We start from the raw sequence: 24,193 nt of genomic DNA, 5'->3' as shown, positions 1-24,193 counted from the left end.
AACATAAGGGCTAGGTGGGTCTGAAGCCCCAGGGCCGACGGAAGAAGGGGGTCCTTGATTGGCTGAAGAATTAATTTGCGCTGTGATGCAGGAAATGGCTCTTTGCATTATGCTTTCTCTTGTCGATAATTTGAAGTATTCCTTTAAGTTCGCTGCTGTTCTAAAACAGTGACACGCTGGTAAACTGGGGCTCAGAGTGGCTGTAGCCCAATCAGAATAATGAATAGCCCCGTTTTAGTCACCCATAAGGGTGATCAAATGTCCCAATTTTCCCAGGACAGTCTCTTATTTAGGCACTACGGTGAGAGCCGTCCAGTCAAAGATAGGCTAACCAAGCTCGTCTTAGAACAAAAAATAAAATTTAAACAGTCTTCATCATTGATGCACTTGTACATGTAGTAACAGAAGCTGGGATAGGCGGAATCATACTGAATAGACTCATAACTGAAGCGCTGTCTTGGCCACGTAGCTTACATCTGGACTCAAACCAGCACGCGCCTGAACAATTCTTCCATCACACAATATAACCGAGACAGTGTGCAAACAAATCAAATAGCCTACACAAGCAGTTATCAAAACATCTATCGTTGCGGAGTATCTATATCAAGTACATACACTCGGTGTTATGCTTTACAGAAAGTCCAACTGAACGAGTTAGAAAGCAAACTTTTTTTTAATGAATGTTTACTTTGCCCTTTTTATTAAAATGACATTAATAATGAGCAGCAATGAAATATTGGCACTGGCTTTCATTAAACAATATATCTGATGCAATAAATAAGTAAATAAATAAAATAAGTAGAGGTGTGAACCTACACTAGTCTCACGGTTCGGTTACGATTATCATGCCACCGATTCAGTTCAATTCGATATCTCGGTGCATCACGGTGCATTGACGTGCTTTCCATACACAGTTTTATATTTTTTTCACAGCAGCAATTCTTGTGATAAAATTTATAAATATATTTATATACTATTTGTAATACAATTTTGTCCTTTAATATCAGTCAGATATATGAACTGTATCTTTAAACAACACAAGCATTTATAGCAAATAAACAAATAGAAATATCACGCTCGCTTTCTGAGCATTGTCTACCAAGGCACTCTTCACAAATGAATGACACTGATATACGGCAGCGGCGATCACAGTAATCCATGATAGACGCAGCGGAGAAAACTGCAGACACGCGCTCGTGTCTGTATTCAGAGTTATCGCTGTAACAGCCGAGAGGAGAGGAAAAGTCATGCCAGCAGGTCAAATGGGCCACAGTGAGAGAGAGAGTGAGAGAATGAGAGAGAAAATGACTACTTTCATTTTCTCAATCGCAGTGAAATGGGATCTTCTGCTGTAAGTGTCAGTCAAAAATTGTCCTGCAAACACACACACAATGAATACATGCACAGTTTCTGCGTTAAGTAGTTTGAGCGTTGTAAATACACTGAAAAAAGTGTTGCATGCAAAACTGTTGTAAACAATTTATTTGTGTTGAATTTAAACAAACAAATTAAATTGAGCAATATTCAACTTAATTTGTTTGTTTAAATTCAACACATTGTTTACAACCACTTAACGTAAATTTTTTTTAGTAAATCCAAGGAATCATCTTTGAATAATTTTTTTCAGTGTACTCGTGCTCGTCTCCCTCTACATTGTAAGCTACGGTGACATAGCGCAAATGAGATAAATGACGTCAGTACGTAATAACCGGTTATGATTATTACTGAACTGATACCGAATTGTCCACATCTGCATCGCGGTGCACCGAAGAAACAATTAATTTTGACACCCCTAAAAATAAGGATGCTAACGTTCTGTAACTCAGAAGACCACAATACGCTATTTTGGCTATTAGATGCATGGATATTAAAGATATTATATCAATAGGGCATTATGGTCAGCTAAAGTTCTAAAGAAACATTTTAAAGGTAAACCCCTATTTAAAATATTTATTATAAAGAAATTTAGAAGTATTGCAAATTTTTGTTTTTTTTTGCTGACTTTGCAGTCTGTTTGAACTTTAAAGTTCATATTATGTCATTACCTAATTTTGTAAACTTATAAAATATAAATCAAATGGTGTAAAATTAGATAATAATATTAAGTAGTAAATTATTAATAATAATAACAACAACAGCAATTGATATACACATAAAGTCAGAATTATTAGCCCCCTTTTCTTTTTTTTAATATTTCTCAAATGATGTTTAACAGAGCAAGGAAATGTTCACTGCATGTCTGATAATATTTTTTCCTCTGGAGAAAGTCTTATTTTTATTTTGGCTAGAATAAAAGCAGTTTTGAATAATTTTTTAAAACCATTTTAAGGTCAATATCATTAGCCCCTTTAAGCAATATATATTTTTGATTGTCTGCAGAAGAAACTACTGTTATACAATGACTTGCCTAATTACACTAATTAAGCCTTTGAATGTCACTTTAAGCTGAATACTAGTATCCTGAAGAAGTTTTCCAATAGTCTACAGATCAAACCATCATTATACAATAACTTGCCTAATTACACACACACACACACACACACACACACACACACATATATATATATATATATATATATATATATATATATATATATATATATATATATATATATATATATATATATATACATACATATATATATACATATATATATATACATATATATATATATATATATATATATATATATATATATATATATATATATATATATCCATCCCTGCCTCTAAATCAGGAACTAAGCCAAATTATAGTGAGTGAGTGAATATTACCAGAATAAAGTTGAACGTATGAGAAAAATATGAGAATAATGTCATTGTAATAAGAGATTAAAGTTACATTTTTAAAGTAAATTTAGGACATTTTGGTTAAATCCTTCAAAAACAAGCCCTTTATCAACAATTTGGTATTGTCAAAAAAAGAACATTTTTATACAACAAATTGATTTGAAACTACTTGAAAAGCATGCTATATATATGTGTGTATATATGAAAGTGGGAAACTTTCTTGACATCTCCAATTGCATTTGAGTAGGAATTAAGAGTTGAAAGACTTTCTTTTTTTGGCAATATTGGCAGTAGAAATAAACATGTTTAAGCAGAGCAAGTATTTGCAAGTGGTTTGGTCTAAAACACCGTAATCAGCAAATCACAAATCAAACCAGTCAAGCAAATCTTAATTACAGTTATCACTTTGGCATGAAACTCGGTGACAAAATGACAAACAGAAATAGAAAACATGACTGAGTGTTTGGGCAGACTTTATATGTGTGAAGGAGAATCAATCACAACATCCAGACCGTCATCCACAGAAAACACCTACCTGGATACTAGGCCTCTGCAATTCATCGAAAATCCGGTTTCGATTTCGATTTTGGCTTCTAACGAGTATGAAAAACCATTAATCGAGAAAAACGATTATTGCATTATATATCGCCCCCTTTCCAGTTGTACACGTTTGTTACTCTGCAAAGCTCAGATTCTCGGTAAAATGACTAAAAGCATGTACTGTAATGTAACGTTTGCAGCATGTGGTGTGCATGATTCATTGATGTACGTTCGAATCATTCATATTTTTAATAGCGCGAAAGAGCACGTGCTGTTGTGTGTGTGCGCGCGCCGCGCTTAGCCTCGGACAGGCTCGGAGACGAGCAGAGCACACACATCTAACGCCATCCTAATGAGAGCGCTTGATTGGTCAAATACATGCACATTTGTGTCAGAGTGCGGTGTTTAGTAAATATTCATTTTTACCTTCATTTGTGTAATAAACAAACAAGTTGAGAATCAAAAGACATGTGAAAGAGAAACCATATCAGAGCCGCACTGCTCTTAAAGTGACAGCGCACAATATTCCTGCTGCCGCGAGATATATCCAGCTGCAGAACCACACACGTTTCAGGCACGCACAATCTAGCACACACGATTTAGGCAAACCATATATGGTAACTAACTCCTTAGCATTATTGCCACCTATTGAATTACAAATATGATTTCCCATTTCAGTCATAATTATTATATCGTAACGATCATTTTAGCATCTCTGCAGTTTCTGAATTCAAATTATGTAAATAAAAATAATTGGTCAAGGACACTTATGACTTTATTCACGTGTCCACATACACAAAGAAAACATAATAGACCGTCTAATTGTAGGATTAAGTGTAATAAACTAATTTTAGGATTTTAATATTATCAAACTTGGTTAAAATAACTTTGTTGTAAAATATAAAAAGCAAACAATAATGTGTCACATTAAAATGAATTACTATAGTTAATCATTTAAACAATATATAATATAGTTATAAACAGATTATCTTAACTGATTATCTGACTATAAACTAATATCTTTTACTAAACTGTCACAGCTGATATATATATATATATATATATATATATATATATATATATTTACCTATTGTTTTTTTTAAATTAATTATTAATAGTTAATTTGTTTCTATCGCAAAATGTTGGTTTAAAAACAATATTTTGCTAAATATAAATTACTATAGTATTTATTGTGGGAAATCATTAATGAAAAAGTTATTAGAAAATTAAGCAAATACACACTATTAAATCGCTTGAGTAAAATATTAATATAGTGTTATACATTTCTTACATGTAAAAAGATTTTTATTACATATAAAATGTAATATTGCCTATATTAACTTGCTATCATTTCCTTCATTATAAATGAATCCATTATGTAAATTAAACCTGTCCAATTTAGATCTTTCAGCAAAGCCAGCAAACGAGTATCTGCTATACTGACTCTGTCAGATAATAATGACTGATAGAAAACTGTTCAGTCTATTATAATTGAATTTGATCGGAAACAACATTCCCCCCATTCGCCCGTCTTGATCGCAATATTTGTGAAATAAAGTAAACACTATTGTTTGTGTACAATATTTATTAACCATATATATCAAAATATATTGATGACGATGTCCAAGAAGACGTTAATAACATTAATATCGGCCGTAACCATATATGGTTTGCCTAGATTGTGTGTGCCAGATTGTGTGTGCCTAAAACGTGTGTGGTTCTGCGGGCCTGCAGCTGGATATTACTGGCTGCCGCCTGTTTTTATCATTATTAATCAAACAAAAGGAGAAAATCTTTCACTGTTTGACTGAAGGACTTTTGTAGCTAAAGTTTTTTCTTAAAGTGAAGATGCTTAAAGCACAGTTTAATCATAATAGTTTTAATAACTCATTTCTAATAACTGATTTCTTTTATCTTTGCTATGATGACAGTACATTATATTTGACTAGATATTCTTCAGGATACTAGTATTCAGCTTAAAGTGACATTCAAAGGCTTAATTAGTGTAATTAGGCAAGTCATTGTATAACAGTAGTTTCTTCTGCAGACAATCAAAAATATATATTGCTTAAAGGGGCTAATGATATTGAGATATTAAAATAGGTTTCAAAGTATTTAAAAATGATAAGAAATACTGTAAAAAAATTCCTCTGTTAAACATTTGGGAAATATTTATATGGGAAATATATTAAATATATAAATTATATAAAAAATTCACAGAAGGGCGAATAATTTTGACTTCGACTGATAATCGTTTTCAAAAATCGTGATATTCGAGAATTGTGATTTTTCTCATAATCGAGCAGCCCTACTGGATACGCACACACACACACACACACACACACACACACACACAACCAACTATAAAACAAATAATAAATGACTGGTTATAATCATACATTTGTTTGATTGGTCATCAAGCGTCTAGTTATTCAGATCAGTCATTTATTCTGAAATATGTGGTTTGGCAGATTTCTTTTATAAAGAATTAAATATTGTCTTTAGAGTTCAGTGTATTTGATACAACTAATCTGAGCTGTAGATGAGACTCTCGTTGATGAACGTATGCAAGTAATAACTGATTCAGTTTCTTTCTTCTCCTCCATTAGATGTATTAATCCAAACTCTTAGCAGCATCTCGTTTTGTGTATTTTTTCCATTCGACTGGTATATTACCTTTCTTCTCAAATGTTTTACTGTAGTATTTTTCCAGATCTTTCTGGAATCTACAGACAAACCACTTCCAGTAGGGCAGTTCAGAGAGATCAGGAGTGATGCTCCAGTCTGCATAAACTCCTCCTGCTGTTCTGTAATCTCTCCAGGGGACTGATTTAGGTGAGGCAGTGAGATTAAAAGATTGATCACTGGCCACTGCTGATGTGCAGATGGTAATAGACAAGTTTCTTGTTCCTGCACAAAACTGTCTATTTAGTCCAATTACACGGTGGAAAGGAACACTGTGATCTCCATGATGGCCCTCTGTGGTGTTTGTGCAGGTGGCTCCACAGAATGGACACTGAACCCAACAGCACTGACAGAGACGATCAATCAGAAGCTCATCTGGCCTGAACTTATAGTCCAGCTTTACTGGAAATGTGTCTTTGTTGAATCTCCCTTTGATGTCTGACATTACAGCAGGAAGCTCTTGTCTGATCACATCTTCTAGGAGTCTGAAATCATCAACATCATCATGTTTGACTTCACTGAGGTCTTTTTCAGAGAAGATCAGCTGATCTGAGAGCTGCTGTGTGAAACTCTTCAACCACAAACCAACATCTCCACTGTTGACTTGAACATGTTCAGTAGATTGATGTGCTGCGTTCATGATCTTCTGCTGCAGGAGTTTAATGTTCTTGTTTATCTTGGGTAAATATTGACTGACTCTGAACTTGTCTTTGATGTAGCGACTGACTTCATCTCTGATGAAACTCTTGAAGTGTTCTCTGGGATGATGAATGTAGTTCATGTATTTGTCAAAGTCCTCCTCTTCTGCCAGTGTCTTCAGGATGTGTTTCTCCAGATTTGTTCTGTTTCCATTCAGTGATTCACAGTTTGATCTTATTTCATCGGCTAAATCTCTGGCAGTTTTCTTGTAGACGCTCTGCTCTATGGGCTCCTTCAGTTTCTGACAGATGATCTCAGCAAAAATAGCAGCTGATTTTGCTCCATGACAGTATTTCTGGAAAATACTATAGTACTCTTCTCGTTTATTTTTTAAGTATATTTCAGGATCATTGGCTTCTCTGAAGAGTGTGTGTTGGTCAGTGATCGTCTTGTTTGCTCTGTTACAGATGGAATAAACCAAATCAATGAAGAACTCATCCTTGAACACATATTTCACTGCTCCTTCCTCATGTTCTGATTCTCTTGTGTTGATGTAATATATGAGTTGTTGAATGAGGCTGATGTTGTAGCCCGTCTTTGTAATGTTAAATGACTGAATCATTCTGTCTGTCTGATGAACAACATCTGAGACGAATGATCTGATCTGGGCTTCATCTACTTTAGACAGAATGTAACCAAACCACTCAATTGTAAATTGTAGTAGGCCACTGCGTCTGTAGTTTCTTTTCAGCCAAACATATTCTGAATATCTTTTTACTTTGAAAATATCCCTGCTGTCCTTCCATTGGTCTACAGGAGCACTTTCATAGATGTCACTGAGGGTCTTTCTCACATCTCGCATTATGTCGATCTCTCTGATTGCAGAAGTGTCTCTGATGATATCTTTCATACTCGGTTCCCAAATCAAATAAAATTTGCTCTTCACTATTTTTTCAGAAGTTATTTCAGATTGGTTTTTGCACTTTGCATAGAGAGTGTTTTCATGATGTTTCCTCTGAGCATCAATCTTTCTATTCATGTCATGTTGCTGAAGAATCTCATTTAATTTATTTTTTGCTTCTCTCAAAACGTTCTCCTGAAGCTCCTTGATTTTGGTTTTAAATGATGTTTTCGACTGAATCAGTATATATTTATCTGTGTCTTTCTCAAAGAATTCAGTCATGTATTTTTCCACTTCTTCACTGGTCGTCTTCAGTTCTGTTTGAAGATCAGTTTCTTTAACCTCCTGAATTGCTTCATTTTCTATTTGGTTGTGTAGTTTGTTCTCAATTTCCATCATGGCATTGTGGAGACTCCAGGACCACTCGCTGTATATAGTCTCCAGTTTCCTGTAGGCTGCGACCTTTGAGGATTCAACACAAATAAACCAGTAAGAAATATGTAGAAGACCCTTGAGATCTTTACTGTTTTTTCCACGTGGGAAAAGTAAGACAATGTAAAGAAAGACACAACAACACACTCATGTGCAAAGATGAAACTGTTTATCAAAGCACTTAAATTTTCTGATAAACTTAATTTTTAAATAGCTGATATTTCAGCTCTCTGAATATGGAAATGCCTCTACCAATGAAAGTTTCCTTTTGGACCAAATAATACCGTCCTTTCTTTTAAACCAGGGGTCTCAAACTCAAATTGGCGGCGGGCCATTTCAGTGACTGACAATTCATAGGAGGGCCCTTTTAACATTCAAGCACAAGAAAAAAAGCAGAAACCTGACATAATTGATGCGTCTGAGGACACCAGACATGATGTTTATATTTCAAGCATTACCTGTCACCGTCACCAGTGATAATGCTAATCAGCACGTTTATTGTGTCACACATCAGCTGCTGAAATATATCTGTGGTTGTTGTGTATGGCCGAGGGTTAGACACGCACTCACTCATTCTTCCACAGACTATATGCAGTGTAAACTGCAGCTTTTTGTTTCTTGTTGTACATATTGAAGGGGGAGTTTAAACTGCTATGAAAATACTTCATATAATAGGCACAATAATTATTATTCTGTCCCAACCAATTGTATTGTCCCAATAGCATAAGAACAGCGTAAAGCAGTTTGGGTAACTTAAGTGACTGGCGATTGTTCTTCTAAATATCTTTCTTTTTTTGTAGAACTATAACAAATAGGGGGACAGTATGTACATATTCATATTTACTTTAAAATGTTCAATTCACTCTAGCAGTACAATTTTACTAATGTACACAATTTGTATGCAAATCTTAATATGCAGATGAGGAAAATCTATTGAGACTATTTGAATTGAATGTTAGCAAATATATCATATTTGTTACACCATCAGTATAACATGTAAGCCATGAAGAAGTGTTTGTACAACAAAATACAAGTGGTATAAAACTTATGATAATCAAACGACCCTTGAATATTTACAAATATAGAGCTTAAGTAAAAATAGAGCACTTATAGACAAATATTTCAACATTTAAATCAGCCACAGAATTAAAACACACGTGTGTTACTCTCGACCGCACACTGAGAGAAAATGAAAGCAAAACTAATCTGAATGCAAGACTTTAAATGTTGACAAGGTGGCAGGTCAATACTATAAGTGGTTAGACACGATTGAACAACAAGTGACAACAAATGCGAGTGTAATGGTCGCACTGTTGAGCCCTGAAAGATGAAAGCTGACAATAACACTCACCTGTAGTGAATTATCAGTTTCAGACTTAATTTTCCTCATTATCTTCTCTTTCTCTCTGTCATTTTCTTTTCTCCACTGCTCTCGTTCTTCTTTATGCTGTTTTTCGAGCAGTTTCAGTTTCTCTTTAAAACTCTTTTGTTGATCTTCTCTCATCTTTTTTTCTTCTTTCAAACTCTTCTCTGAATCCTCTAGTTGTGTTTGTCTCTCTCTTTCCTTTCTCTCTTTCTCTTTGATTATTCCCTCTGTTTCACTCTTGAGTTTCTGAATCTGTTCATCTGAAATCTGCTGTTTTTCTTCTCTTCTCTTCTCGTCCTCTTGTTTCTGTTTCTCCCATTCCTCTTGTTTTCCTCTAATCTGTATTTTATTTTGTTCTTCTCTTTCTTTAAACTCCTCTTCTCTTCTCTTTCTCTCTTTCTCCTGTTTCTGTCGCTCTTCCTCCATCATCATCTTCATTCTCTCTTTCTCTTCTTCATGATTCTTCATCAGTTCTTCTCTCCTCTTCTTCTCTTCCTCCATCATCATCTTCATTTTCTCTTTCTCTTCTTCGTGTTTCTTCATCAGTTCTTCTCTCCTTTTCTTCTCTTCCTCCATCATCATCTTCATTTTCTCTTTCTCTTCTTCGTGTTTCTTCATCAGTTCTTCTCCTCTCTTTCTCTCTTTCTCCTGACTCTGTCGCTCTTCCTCCATCATCATCTTCATTCTCTCTTTCTCTTCTTCATGTTTCTTCATCAGTTGTTCTCTCCACTTCTTCTCTTCCTCCATCATCATCTTTGTTCTCTCTTTCTCTTCTTCATGTTTCTTCATCAGTTCTTCTCTCCTCTTCTTCTCTTCCTCCATCATCTTCATTTTCTCTTTCTCTTCTTCGTGTGTCTTCATCAGTTCTTCTCCTCTCTTTCTCTCTTTCTCCTGTTTCTGTCGTTCCTCCTCCATCATCATCATCTTCATTCTCTCTTTCTCTTCTTCATGATTCTTCATCAGTTCTTCTCTCCTCTTCTTCTCTTCCTCCATCATCATCTTCATTCTCTCTTTCTCTTCTTCATGTTTCTTCATCAGTTCTTCTCTCCTCTTCTTCTCTTCCTCCATCATCATCTTCATTTTCTCTTTCTCTTCTTTGTGTGTCTTCATCAGTTCTTCTCTCCTCTTCTTCTCTTCCTCCATCATCATCTTTGTTCTCTCTTTCTCTTCATGTTTCTTCATCAGTTCTTCTCTCCTCTTCTTCTCTTCCTCCATCATCATCTTCATTTTCTCTTTCTCTTCTTCGTGTGTCTTCATCAGTTCTTCTCCTCTCTTTCTCTCTTTCTCCTGACTCTGTCGCTCTTCCTCCATCATCATCTTCATTCTCTCTTTCTCTTCTTTATGTTTCTTCATCAGTTCTTCTCTTCTCTTTCTCTCTTTCTCCTGTTTCTGTCGCTCTTCCTCAATCACCGTCTTCATTTTCTCTTTCTCTTCTTCATGTTTCTTCATCAGTTCTTTTCTCCTCTTCTCTTCCTCCATCTTCATTATCTCTTTCTCTTCTTCGTGTTTCTTCATCAGTTCTTCTCTCCTCTTCTTCTCTTCCTCCATCATCATCCTTATTTTCTCTTTCTCTTCTTTGTGTGTCTTCATCAGTTCTTCTCCTCTCTTTCTCTCTTTCTCCTGTTTCTGTCGTTCCTCCTCCATCATCGTCTTCATTTTCTCTTTCTCTTCATCATGTTTCTTCATCAGTTCTTCTCTCCTCTTCTTCTCTTCCTCCATCATCGTCTTCATTTTCTCTTTCTCTTCTTCATGTTTCTTCATCAGTTCTTCTCTTTCTCCGTTAATTTGCTCTATCTGGATCTTCATCCTGTTTTTTTCTTCCTCATGTTTAGATGTAATGTCTTTCTCTTTTTTTGTTCTGTCCTTCTCTTCTAGTTTCAGTTTCTCCAATTTCTCATGTTCTTTTTTCATCTCCTCACAGATATTTTTCTCTCTTTCTTCTTTCTCTTTCATTTGTCTTTTATATTGTTCTTCTCTCTGATTAAACTCTCCTTCTCTTCTTGTTCTCTCTGTTTCATAATTCTCTCGTTCATCCTTTATTCTCTTCATCAGTTGGTTCGTTTCTGTCTTATGTTGGGTCTGAAGTTTTTCTCTTTCTTTCCTCATCTCCTCTATTTCGTGTCTAAATGTCTCTCGTTCTCTCTTCATCTCCTCTATTGTCTCTCTCTGTTGTTTCTCTTGTTTGCTTATTTCTTTTTTCAGTTCTTCTCTACTCTTTCTCTCTTTCTCCAGATTTTGTTGCTCTGTCAAAGTCATTTTCATTTTTTCTTCTTCATGTTTTTTTATCAGTTCTTCTCTTTTTCCATTCATTTGCTGGATCTGGATCTTCATCCTGTTTTTTTCTTCTTCATGTTTAGACTGAAGATCTTCTCTTTCTCTTTTCATTCTGTCCTTCTCTTGTTTAAGTTTCTCCAATGTTTCTTTCTCTTGCTTCTGTTGTTTTTCCTCCATCATCATCTTCATTTTGTCTTTCTCTTTCTCTAGTCTTTTCATCTTTTCTTCTGTTTCTCTGACTCTGTCCATCAGGATCTTCATCTGTTGTTCTTGTTTTTCTCTCTCCATCTCTCTGAACATCTTACATGAGTAGAAACTTCCTCCGTTTGCCTTCACCATGTTGTCTATCATCTCCAGTAGATCAGACACTTGTGTTCGGTCTTCAGGCTGATTATTGTTGATCACATGGTATCTGTTTCCACAAGTTTCAAGCAGTTTTCTGACCACAGATCCAGGTTTCCCCAGAAACTCTTCAAGTGTTTTATTCTCCAGGAAGTCTCCTCTGGTGAAGAGCACCATAGTAAACATTAGAGAGTGTTCACCAAACGTCTCCTGGATAAACTTTACAGATTTGGACTCTTTAGTGAATCTCTGTCCTAAACTGAGCACGATGAACAACACATGTGGTCCAGGGCAAATCATGGAGATGCAGTTGCTGATTTCTCTCTGGATCTCCTCTTTACTTAGTTCAGTATCAAACAGTCCTGGAGTGTCGATCACAGTGATGCGTCTGTCATTGATTTTAGATGATTCTCTCTGACTCTTTTCAGTGACAGATTCTTGAGATGTGCCTGCTGCAAACACGTCTCTTCCTAAGATTGTGTTTCCTGTTGAACTTTTACCAACTCCAGTTTTCCCCAGAAGAACAATCCTCAGTTCATCTTCACTCTCTGCTGAACCTGTAAAAGATATAAATGCACCAGTTTTAAACCATGAGGGCTAAATTTATAGATCTGTTTCTGTGTGTGGTGTTTCGTATGAAGTTAGAGAAAATATCTTAATTAATTTTTAATTTAAATCTAAATATATTTGTAGCAAAATGTCTACTTTTTAAAAATAAATGTTCATAAAATTGCAGTAAGATTCTGCCACTGCAACAAAAAAAAGTTAAGAGTAGTTATGTGAATGGCCAAAAATGTTTTCTCTATGAAACTGAAGCTTGACCTTTGATTTTGCCCAATTTAATTATTGAATGTAGAATGTTGTTCTGAATTTCACTTCTACTGTACAAAATACAAAAAATACCACAAAAATATTTTAGAATATTTTTAATATTAAGTAATAATATGCTAAAATATTAGATTAAAAATCATATTTAACTACTCCATTACAAAAATACTTGACTTTATCTTTTTCTTTTTTTGCTCACTTTGGGTCTCTAGTGAGTGAAGTTTCTTCTTCTCTTCATATTTCATCAGATTTTTCATCTGCGCCTCCAGAAATGTCTCAGTGGAGTAAAAGCCTCCTCTGTTTTCTTCCAGCATCTTCTCAATGTTCTCCATCAGTGTGGACACTTGTGTTTTAGGATTAAAGTAATGATGTCTTCCTCCAAAACTCTGAATGACAGCCTTTGTTTCTTCATTGAGTTCTGCTGTCTGATGATCTGAATTCTGCATGATGAGGATCATGATGTATTTGTTGATTCTGGAGCTGAAGATCTTCTGGATCTCCTCCATTTCTGCTCTGTCTTCATTATTGAGTGGAGCATCAGGAATAATGAGGAGGAAAGCATGAACTCCAGGATGACAGCGAGACACACAGCGGAGAGTCTGACGCATCACTTCCTCCTCTGAGAACCCAGTGTTGAACAGAGCTGGAAGCTTCAGCACACTGATCAGTCTAGTATGAAGATCCACGTCTGTCCTCACACTCTCTGATCTTCTGTGTGTGTGTTGCAGGATCAGCTCTGAGATGGAGGATTTCTGTGAGCCGTCGCTCCCACACACCAACACATTCAGCCTCTCACAGTCTGAAAGTAGAGGAAGAAGATTAAACAGTGTAAACATCACTAGACACATTAGATAATGTCACACTCACCTCTTTGTGTGGCCTCTTGTTCCACTGAGAAATACTTAGAAGCTTCATATTGAGCAGATATCAGGTGTCGTCCCTCATTGCTCTGCTCGATGTCCTCAAAGGCCTGCAGAAGATGATCAGCAGAGCTGCTTCTCTGAAGACTGAAGTGTCTGTTTGAGCACTTCTGGATGATCTTCTGCAGGATCTGATTGGGTTCAGTGGACTCTTGTGTGCTGAGCACCAGGGTGTGTTGAAGAAGGCGCTCAGAGAAAGAGTCCTGCAGCTTCTCCACACGCTCTTGATCTTCTGCTGAACACTGCTGATGTTGGAGGAGCAGAACCACCACTTGAGGTCCTGGATCAGACAGACTCACACACTCTCTGACCATCTGTGTGATCTGATCATCTGAGATGTGTTTGTGTAGCAGCTGAGGACTGTTGATAAGCGTCACATGTCTGTGCTTCAGTCTTCCTCCGACTCTCTCCACAACATCTGGAGGAGCTTCACTGTCAAGCGCCGATCGGCCCAAGATCAAGTTTCCCACAACACTATTTTCTGATACGCTTTTCCCCAGAAGAACAATCCTCAGAGGAGTCTCATTGCTCACTGAAACGCATACAGGGGTAACATTTCATCACATCAAAATCTTGATCCAACTAAGATCATCACAGTTGTAGAAAAATTAACTGACAAGAGACATAATTGATTGTTTGCTGTAACCACAGATTCAGTTGTATTGAGTCATTCTGAATCATTGCTGATAATTAGTTGACAATAATGTTTTTAATCTTGGTTGTTTGGCCCATTTAAAATTTGTTTTCACGTTTTTAATGAAATGGCAACCATTTCATCAACACCACTAGCATGAGCAATGTCATAGTGTGATTTAAATTAGTTTCAGTCTCTGACTCGCCTCAGAAATGCTGTTGATTTGTAATATCACATCCGTAAAAGCATAATGAACACCTGAAGTTGAAACATTCAGTACAGGGTCTGTTAAAGACAATGGACTGACAGAGAAAGCAAAGACCCCATAGTTGTTAAAGGCAGAATTTTCAAAATGAGCCAACATTTACATTTCTAAATACTATTCGAATTAAGAGAAGTTGTTGGTGTGCTGACTTTTGAAAAAACAAGCTTAGTTTCACTGGGCTTAAGTTTCCCTGCCTACGTTTGTTCTAATTTGACATCAAGTGCCCTGCAAAGTGGACAAAGGGAAAGAGGGAGCGTTACAGTCAAACTGAATTTTAGGGTGCAATATGTGGTTTGAAATTTAAGTTTTCTCTATGTGAAGACGCCACAGTCTAAAGCGTAGTGCAAATCCCTGATTAACATTCCTAGGTGAAGTAAAGATTTCCTATGAGAATTAAAGGGCACCTAGGTTAGCCCTTTTTTTAGATTTAATAGAAGTGTTTTGCGTCTCCAGAAAGTGTCTGTAAAGTTTCAGCTCAAAACACCCATCAGATTTTTTTTAATACCTTTTATTAAATTCCTATTCATACATTTTTTCACTGGGTGGCGGTTTTGGTGTACTGCTTCTTTAAGGCTAGTCCTCCCCGCCCACCGTTTCTACGTGCCTTTCTGCGTGCCTTAATCTCCTCCCTCGGCTGCGTCAGACAACAGACAGACTTAAAGGAAGCAGATCACGTAGCGTTTGTGAGAAATACTACAGTAAGAACTTTACCAATGAGTATTTGATGTGCAGTTGCATCAATGAGTCACACAAAGTTCACGTGCACACACACACACACACACACACACACACACACACACACACACACACACACACACACACACACAGACAGACATTGCAATGTAAAACTCACTCTTGATCACATTTGATGATGATTGATGATCCTAGCGAACTGAACACACCTTTTATTCCCGGCTGCTTTGCGCATGCTGGTTTTGCTGATATGATTATACACGTGACTACCGGGATATGTTAATGCGCGCAGCTGTCAATCAATTCGGTGGGCGGGGGGACCGCACTCCTACGTAAAGTTGCGGTCGATCTGAAAACCGCTCCAATTGGTCCACCGTTTTTATGTTGCTAAATTGAAAAAAAAGCACTGGGTGTGTTTATATCACCCCAATATGACGCTCTATACACCATACATGCACATATGTCTGTCCAAACAGCTTGAAAAGTAGATTTTTTACCATAGGTGCCCTTTAAAGATTTCCTATGCTGAGAGAACAACAAACGGGACTCTCTCTGTAGGAACACAGTTCATGCATGGAGCTCTTATCTAATGATCTGGTTATCCACAAGGAAATTTGCCATTTTACAATTTTGTCAGTTTAGTGGCTTATTTGTAAGAATTCGTACAAGTTCAGTTGTACAAAAATGTATGATTTTTAAAAGGAGGCATTGCACCAAACCCCTCCTTAACCCAACTGTCATGGGGTTAAGCAAATTTTACTAAATTCATATGAATTAGCAACCAAATCAAAAAGCTACGAAGTGCTGTGAGATAGTGGTGGGTTATCTCATTCGGTCTAAATAAGAGAAATAGTAAACATATTCAAATGCTGGGGTGGGAGTACTGACATTGAGAACTATTATAACATTATTTACATTTGAATGTTTTAAGTTTAGTTTGGTTTTGCTTTATTTCTATTGTGTGTTTACAATGTTGATTGTGTCAAACAGCATAGATGAAAATATATGTCATTGCATGGCTAGCATTATAAATGACTTAATGAATGTGATTATACAGCCCTGCAGTGATTAAGAACATGCTCACTATTTTATTTTATTATTAGGTTGGCAATTTTTTTTTCTTTTTAAGTATGTTTTAAATTTGAGTTTAATATTTTATCAATGGCTTGTTTACATTCATACTTTTCCATGGCAGTGTTAATTTCATTGACAAAATGTTTTTTGTCATAGTTTCTGTGACAAACAAGTTTCTACCGATGAAACTTAATAAAATTAAGTAAAAATGACAAAAACTATAATAAAATACACTGACATTTTCATTGACTAATAAAAATGGAGAATGTGATTGAGGGACGTTTTGGAAAATATACAGCATGCTAGAGAACGGAACTGCCTTGAAGTGAAGCACACTTTTATATTTGATGTATAATTCGCTTTATAATTCCTCTATGTGAGCTAACAGATCGATGAGACTGAGAGCACATTTTACAAGATTACACATTATCACTTGCCAATCATTTCATTACTGTACTTATTTACTATACAGCCGAGCACCATGTACTGTAACACCAACAGTAAAGCTTGCTATAGATTGACATCGCAATGTGAATTTAAACTATTTTAAGCCCATTCAATGATTTAATGGCATGAAATGTTCAACAGACTGGCAGGGGCATTGCTAGACATAAAGCTCTACTGGGGCACGTACCCCCTTCCCCCACCCCCCCACCCCTAAAAAAAAATGTGTATATATATATATATATATATATATATATATATATATATATATATATATATATATATATATATATATATATATATATATATATATATATATAAATATATATATATATAAATATATATATATATATATAAATACACTATATATATATATATATATATATATATAAATACACTATTATTCACTATTATTTTGAAGAATAATTGTATAATAATAAGAATACTTTTATTTATAATATAATATACATATGTATATTATATTATAAATAAAAGTATTCTCATTATTATACGATTATTCTTCAAAATAATCTTAAATGTAACTGGAAAACAATGTTAAGACAACTGGAGTGATGCTAAGATCATTTAAGAAATTACTTTAGCATAAATATTAATTTCATTTGAATGAAATTCTATAGACAAATCAATAAAATGCAAAAAAAAAGATGTGTTATAGGATTATCTGTTGTAGACTTGACACATGGCAGATAATTAGGTTTATTAAGTTTTACCTCCCTGACTCAGGAGGCATGCTTAGTAAGATCACCATCATATTGTTTAAACTTTAGTTTTGTCCACTTGCAAAACAAAAAAGGCTGTTACGCTGGTTTTCCAACGCATGAGCGGCGCATAACAAGCAGCCTGCTTTTTTGGCGCGCATGTTTACTACCGGGACTCTCAGAAGAGCAGCGCGTGCGAGAGGCGCGCGGGTTCTCTGCGCACACGCGGAGATGCGTCAGTTTGCTTTTTGATTACATTGCTTTCACCAGCGTTGGTTCAGATGCACATAGAGAATAACGTCTTTATTTCGGAATGACCACTCTTAATAAATACACTTGCATATGAAGTAAATCATATCTCAATGCATTTACTGGGGCACTGGACATTTTCACTGGGGTACGTGCCTCAGTGAATTGGGTCTAGCGACGCCCCTGCAGACTGGTAAAAAAGACTAGTAGTTTACCACGTTAAATTAAAGGGTTTGCTAAATAAATTGCAAAGATCTACGTTTAGTAGTTTACTGTTCTTGCAGTCACATTAAGGCTCCTTGATTATGGGAAAAATCATAATCAAGATTATTCAAAACGATTATTAGTATAAGTTAAAATTATTCGCCCTCCTGTGAATTATTTTTTTTTATATAAATGTTTCCCAAATGTTTAACAGAGCAAATTTTCACAGTACGTCCTATAATATTTTTTCTTCTGGAGAAAGTCTTATTTGTTTTATTTCTGCTAGAATAAAAGCAGGTTTTAATATTTTGAAACCTATTTTATTAGCTCAATATTATTTGCGCCCTTAAGCAATATATATTTTGGATTATCTACAGAAGAGACTACTGTTATTCAGTGACTTGCCTATATACCCTAGTTAAGCCTTTGAATCGCACTTTGAATCTGAATACTAGTGTCTTGAAAAATATCTAGTCAAATATAATGTACTGTCATCATGGCAAAGATAAAAGAAACCAGTTATTAGAAATGAGTTATTAAAACTGTTATGATTAAAAATGGGTTGAAAATAAATCTTGTTTCTATTAAACAGAAATTGGGGTGGAAAGGGTCACTAATAATTCAGGAGGGCTAATAATTCTGACTTCAACTTACTTTCCTCCCTGTAAATAAGGGAAATAAATACAATAGAATAAAAACAATATGAAACAAACTGTGCTTTAAGCATCTTCACTGTAAGAAAAAAAACTTCAGCTACAGCAGTCCTTCAGTCAACAGCAGTGAGGGATTTTCTCCATTTGTTGTTTGAATCATAATAAAAACAGGCGGCAGCAGGAATATTGTGCGCTGTCACTTTAAGAGCAGTGCGGCTCTGATATGGTTTCTCTTTCACTTGTCTTTTGATTCTCAACTTGTTTGTTTATTACACAAATAAGGGTTAATATGAATATTTACTAAACACCACGCTCTGACACAAATGTGCATGTATTTGACCAATCAAGCGCTCTCATTAAGATGGCGTTAGATGTGTGTGCTCTGCTCGCTTCAGAGGCTAAACACTGCATATCTAATTTTTGGTCTTCTTTGAAAAGCTATATTCCATATTGTAATGTTTTATTTATTTTAAGTTAGAATATTTTGTATAAATTATTGTATACAATATTTAATAAATTACACTTAAATTAAAGCTAAAATTATTTAGTCAACTAAATCAAGATTAGATTTATAGTCGACTAAAATCTTATGAAATTTAGGCGACTAAATCTAGACTAAAACTAAAATGATTCAGAGTAAAATATGACTAAAACTAAAATGATTCAGAAGAGTAAAATATTACTAAAACTAAAATGGAATTTTAGTCAAAAGTTTGCTGTCAAATTTAACACTGGTTTGGTGTAAACAGATGCAGTTGTATACTGGGATCCGTTCTTCATACCTCACTTAAATGGTCTAAGATGATTTGGCAGATCCTGGATCTGTTATCTTGATAACTGATCAATGGCTAATTTGGTTCTTAAACAAGTTCACGAATCAGATTAAAATGTCTGGATGAACTGATCTGAGATCTGATCTGTGATGTGAAGGACAGATCTATCGATCCTCGAAATCATCGAGCGTAATGACATCATCTGATTAATATTCAGTTATCCATGTGAGCAAAATTACATAAAATTAGCAGTAAACGGTTTGTTAAATATGACACGCAATAACTTTCCACATTTGTTGTTGAATATTGTGTCTGCATTTTTATCTAAAAAGTTCATAGCAATACATTTTCTCTTTGAAACACCATGTGGCGGTCTTTGTACTTTCGGAGTACAGATTGCGTAACTTTTCATTCATTCATTCATTTTCTTGTCAGCTTAGTCCCTTTATTAATCTAGGGTCCCCACAGCGGAACGAACCACCAACTTATCCAGCATTTGTTTTACACAGCGGATGCCCTTCCAGCCGCTACCCATCTCTGGGAAACATCCATACACACTCATACACTACGGACAATTTAGCCTACCCAATTCACCTGTAGCACATGTCTTTGGACTGTGGGGAAAACAGGAGCACCCGGAGGTAAGCCACGCGAACGCAGGGAGAACATGCAAACTCCACACAGAAACGCTAACTGACCCAGCCGAGGCTCGAACCAGCGACCCTCTTGCTGTGAGGCGATAGCACTACCTACTGCGCCAATGCGTTGCTCTGCGTAAGTTTTATTAATATATATATTTTAACTTTATATATATATATATATATATATATATATATATATATATATATATATAGATAGATAGATAGATGGATAGATGGATAGATAGATGGATATATATATAGATAGATAGTTAAAATATATATATAGATAGATAGTTAAAATATATATTTACTATTTTCCCAAGTGTATATAACTACTACTGTAAGAAAATATCAGCATTTGGTACATCCTTTCAGTATTATCTTTGCTTGAACTGACCCGATCTTATCCTGTTTATATAAATGAGCCTGCTCCCTATCAGGTTTGAGCTACAATAACTGTTGCTATGACTACAAGTCTCAGATTAGTTTTAAAGAACTAAATGATCCTGGATCAAGCCAAATTGTGAATATCCAAATCCAGCTAATTGAGTAATCCACATTCGAGGAACTGACCCCTGGTCAGTAATGAGGCATTCTGACTCAATGCTAATAGTTAATCGACATTATTATAATTAATTGTTGATATTTGTTTTCACGCTTTTTAATAAAATGCCAACTGTTTCAACACCACTAGCATGAGCAATGTGCATTGTGTCATTTAAATTAGCCTCAGTCTCTGACTTGCCTCAGAAATGCTATTGATTTGCGAGAGATGTGCAGGTGTGATGTACATTACTGTAATTATTAATTTGACAGATGAATGTTTTCAATTCAGTTTGATATTTCCAATGTGATTTTTAAAATTTTTTTACAATGTGGATTGTGTCAGAAGGGTGGCATGGTGGCTCAGTGGTTAGCACTATCACCTCACAGCAAGAAGGTCACTGGTTTGAGTCCTGGCTGGGTCAGTTGGCATTTCTGTGTGGAGTTTGCATGTTCTCCCGATGTTGGCAAGCGTTTGACCAAATGAACATGTGAAAATAAAGCACTGCAATAATAATTTACATTTTTTTTTCTATTTTAGTTTGACATGTTGTCAAGGACTTGTTTACATTTGTACTTTTTCTTGGTACACGACTGAATATCAAAGTTGTGAATTAAATAAAATCTTATATAAAATTAATAGATTTTTGGTATAAATGTGTAGAAACTCAGCCATATTCTAAGCGGAGTTAAAACCAGCAGTCATGAAAGCCTCATTGTTCCCTCTTCGTCTTCTTCTTAATTAAGTATCACCCAGAGCTTAATTCCAATAAACACTCTCCTTTCAACTTTATAAAACAAAGGACGGGTTGTAACCATGGATTAATAAGTACATGGCCCATCGGGAAGATCCAGCCATTTGACCGTCACATGACTATGTTAATTAACTTGCACCCAAAAGAAGAAAGACACATGCGTGTCTCTTCGGGAGCGTGATCCTCCCCCTTCTCTCTTGCTGTAAAAAAGGAGATAACACTCGTATTGTTTCGGTACAAAAAGCCAGCACGATTTTTGGACATTTCACGTTTAAAAGTGTGTTTGCTCTAATGTTTTATTGCTAATAGGTGTGTATGATTTACTACGTATGTAAGCAAGTATATTCACTATGGGTATGGAATAAAATCACTGTCATAAATATGTTGTGCGTAAATAAAATTCACGCATCCGTAATTATAAAATCGTAAAGGAAAACGAAGCGTACTCGTAATTTTACGAGGGTACAATTCCAAAATCTGCGATTAGAACAGACACAGATACGACATTTTCTTTGTCTGTTTATATATGACTGATAAATTTACGATGGGTGTACTTTACAAGCACGAATTACAGTTTCTCCACGGACACGAAGTCCTGATTACGAGAACGAATCAAACAGCGACACTCCACTGTCAAAATTATGTCACCGCTGTCACAGGCATTAATAAACAAGTGAGAGACATCGATCATGAGGCGCGCCTGCTGGACACTCGAGCTCCACACACACCGTCTCAGATAAGATTTCTGTTATTCCCTCTTTGAGAAATGTCCGTCATGAGCTGTAATAAAGGTTGAGACTTAATGAGGTCCAATTTCGCTGTGTTTCTTGGACATTTTACAGAATCAAAATTAAGAACGGGCCGAGGATAGAGAGCTAGCATAATGCAAGTTAGCATTACAGGCAGCGAGCGCAGAGTCTCTCAGTGAATCACTGAACAGTGTTCAACTATAACATGACATCTGTTGATTAAGAACCTTTTTTGAAGCCAGATCCACCATTGATCTATTATGTAATGAAGATATCAGCAAAAGGCAGTTTAAATATTTGAGGGTTTGTGCTCACTAGAAGTCTGTAACGTTAAACATATTTATGAGACTATGAATCAAATAAATAAATGTTAAATGTGACCCCGGACCACAAAACCAGACATGAGGGGCAATCATCTGAAATAGACCTGTATGTCATCTGATGTATGGAAAGAAGATGACAAGATCAGATATATATTTTTATATTATCTTTAAATTTGTACAAAGTAAGGTATTAGTAACTGTTAATATAAATGTTTATGTTATTTGTTATTATCTGTTTGTTATATTACTTGATCAAACTATTAGTTACATTATATTGTATTACTATAATTAATAAACGATTACCATAAACATTTATATTACCATTTAGCCGTATACTATTGTGTGTTTGTTCTATATTGGTGATTGTTTAATTACCACATTATATTAGCTTATTCTGGTTTATTTAAAATTAATTGATACGAGTAAACTTTTCTTTGTTTTATCTACCTATACTGGATAAATCTGTCTAATTTAGTTTGTGTTCTCTGGTGATCTTATAGGGTGTTTGTGAGTTACTTAAACAGTTAAAATAGGTGACTTAATCACCAGATGTCATGTTATAGTTAAACACCGTTCAGTGATTCACTGAGAGACTCTGCGCTCGCTGCCTGTAATGTTAACTGACATAATGCTAGCTCTGTATCCTCGGCCTGTTCTTAATTTTGATTCTGTAAAATTTCCAAGAAACACAGCGAAATTGGACCTCATTAAGTCTCAACCTTTATTACAGCTCATGACGGACATTTTTTAAAGTGGGAATAACAGAAATCTTACCTGAGACGGTGTGTGTGGAGCTCGAACGTCCAGCAGGCGCGCCGTTGTGATCGATGACTCTCGCTTGTTTATTAATGCCTGTGACAGCGGTGACGTAATTTTGACAGTGAAGTGTCGCTGTTTGATTCGTACTCGTAATCAGGACTTTGTGTCCGTGGTGAAACTGTAATTCGTGTTTGTAAAGTACACCCATCGTAAAATTATCAGTCGTATACAAACAGACAAAGAAAATGTGGTATCTGTGTCTGTTCTAATCGCAGATTTTGGAATTGTACCCTCGTAAAATTACGAGTACGCTTCGTTTTCCTTTACGATTTTATAATTACGGATGCGTGAATTTTATTTAGGCACAAAATATTTATGACAGTGATTTTATTCCATATATGTGGTGCATGTAAATGAAACTTCATAGTGTGTGTAACGCATGTAATTAACTGTATTTGATAAAGGCCGTGATGTTTGATGTCAAACTAAAGCTATAAGGCTTAAGAGAACATTGGTTTAAATGATAAAACTGTATCTGCAAATAGTAGTTAATTACCGAGTTTATTGAGTTTTGATAACTGCCATTGGACAGTCACAGAGTGGGCTGGTCTAAACTCTGGCCACTATAAAACTTTTACGAGGTGAAAGTTTAAGGGCTTTCTTTTGGCTTCACGAGGGGTTTCTACGCACAAACTTTGCGTTGCACGCTTCCCGTCTTAACAACACGCCTGCCGGACATCGCTCTTGGAAGAACTACCCGTGTAAAGCCTGCGTCTGTCCGCCGTTACATCACCAAGTCAACGAGAACCCGTTCACAGGAGCTCAAGCTGCTTCTGTGTACGCTCGCGACTCGCATGAACTCAGTCTGACCCTGCTCTGCTCGTATAACCGCTTTCCCGTTAACACTCGGACGCAGCCCCATCCAGCAGTAGGGTCAGTCATTCAACTTCTCTGAACTCTTACTTCCTAAGTCTCGTAATTCTGCCGGAGCAGTCACT

At 35.7% G+C, this 24,193-nt stretch overlaps 1 protein-coding gene across 1 annotated transcript; it reads right to left on the bottom strand.

Annotated features, from left to right (window-relative positions):
* Positions 1 to 5,944: 5,944 nt before the first annotated feature.
* LOC130220172 (thyroid receptor-interacting protein 11-like) lies at positions 5,945 to 24,117 on the bottom strand. The gene is made up of 5 exons (XM_056452551.1): positions 24,066 to 24,117; positions 13,665 to 14,249; positions 12,997 to 13,596; positions 9,339 to 12,526; positions 5,945 to 8,017 (listed from the first exon to the last, which is right to left on the bottom strand). Exons 1-5 carry the CDS (start codon positions 24,115 to 24,117, stop codon positions 5,945 to 5,947), a joined length of 6,498 nt encoding a protein of 2,165 aa, XP_056308526.1.
* Positions 24,118 to 24,193: the final 76 nt, after the last annotated feature.

This window comes from Danio aesculapii, unplaced genomic scaffold (assembly GCF_903798145.1).
Source record: "Danio aesculapii unplaced genomic scaffold, fDanAes4.1, whole genome shotgun sequence".
Classification (NCBI taxonomy): Eukaryota; Metazoa; Chordata; class Actinopteri; order Cypriniformes; family Danionidae; genus Danio; species Danio aesculapii.
This window is presented reverse-complemented; position numbering and strand designations above follow the sequence as displayed.

Excerpts from the sequence above, each read along its gene's own strand:
- LOC130220172 (XM_056452551.1), bottom strand. The coding sequence starts at position 24,117 with ATGGGGCTGCGTCCGAGTGTTAACGGGAAAGCGGTTATACGAGCAGAG. Across the intron at positions 13,597-13,664 it reads ACAAGAGGCCACACAAAGAG|ACTGTGAGAGGCTGAATGTG; the intron begins GTGAGTGTGACA and ends CTCTACTTTCAG. Across the intron at positions 12,527-12,996 it reads TCACTCACTAGAGACCCAAA|GTTCAGCAGAGAGTGAAGAT; the intron begins GTGAGCAAAAAA and ends TATCTTTTACAG.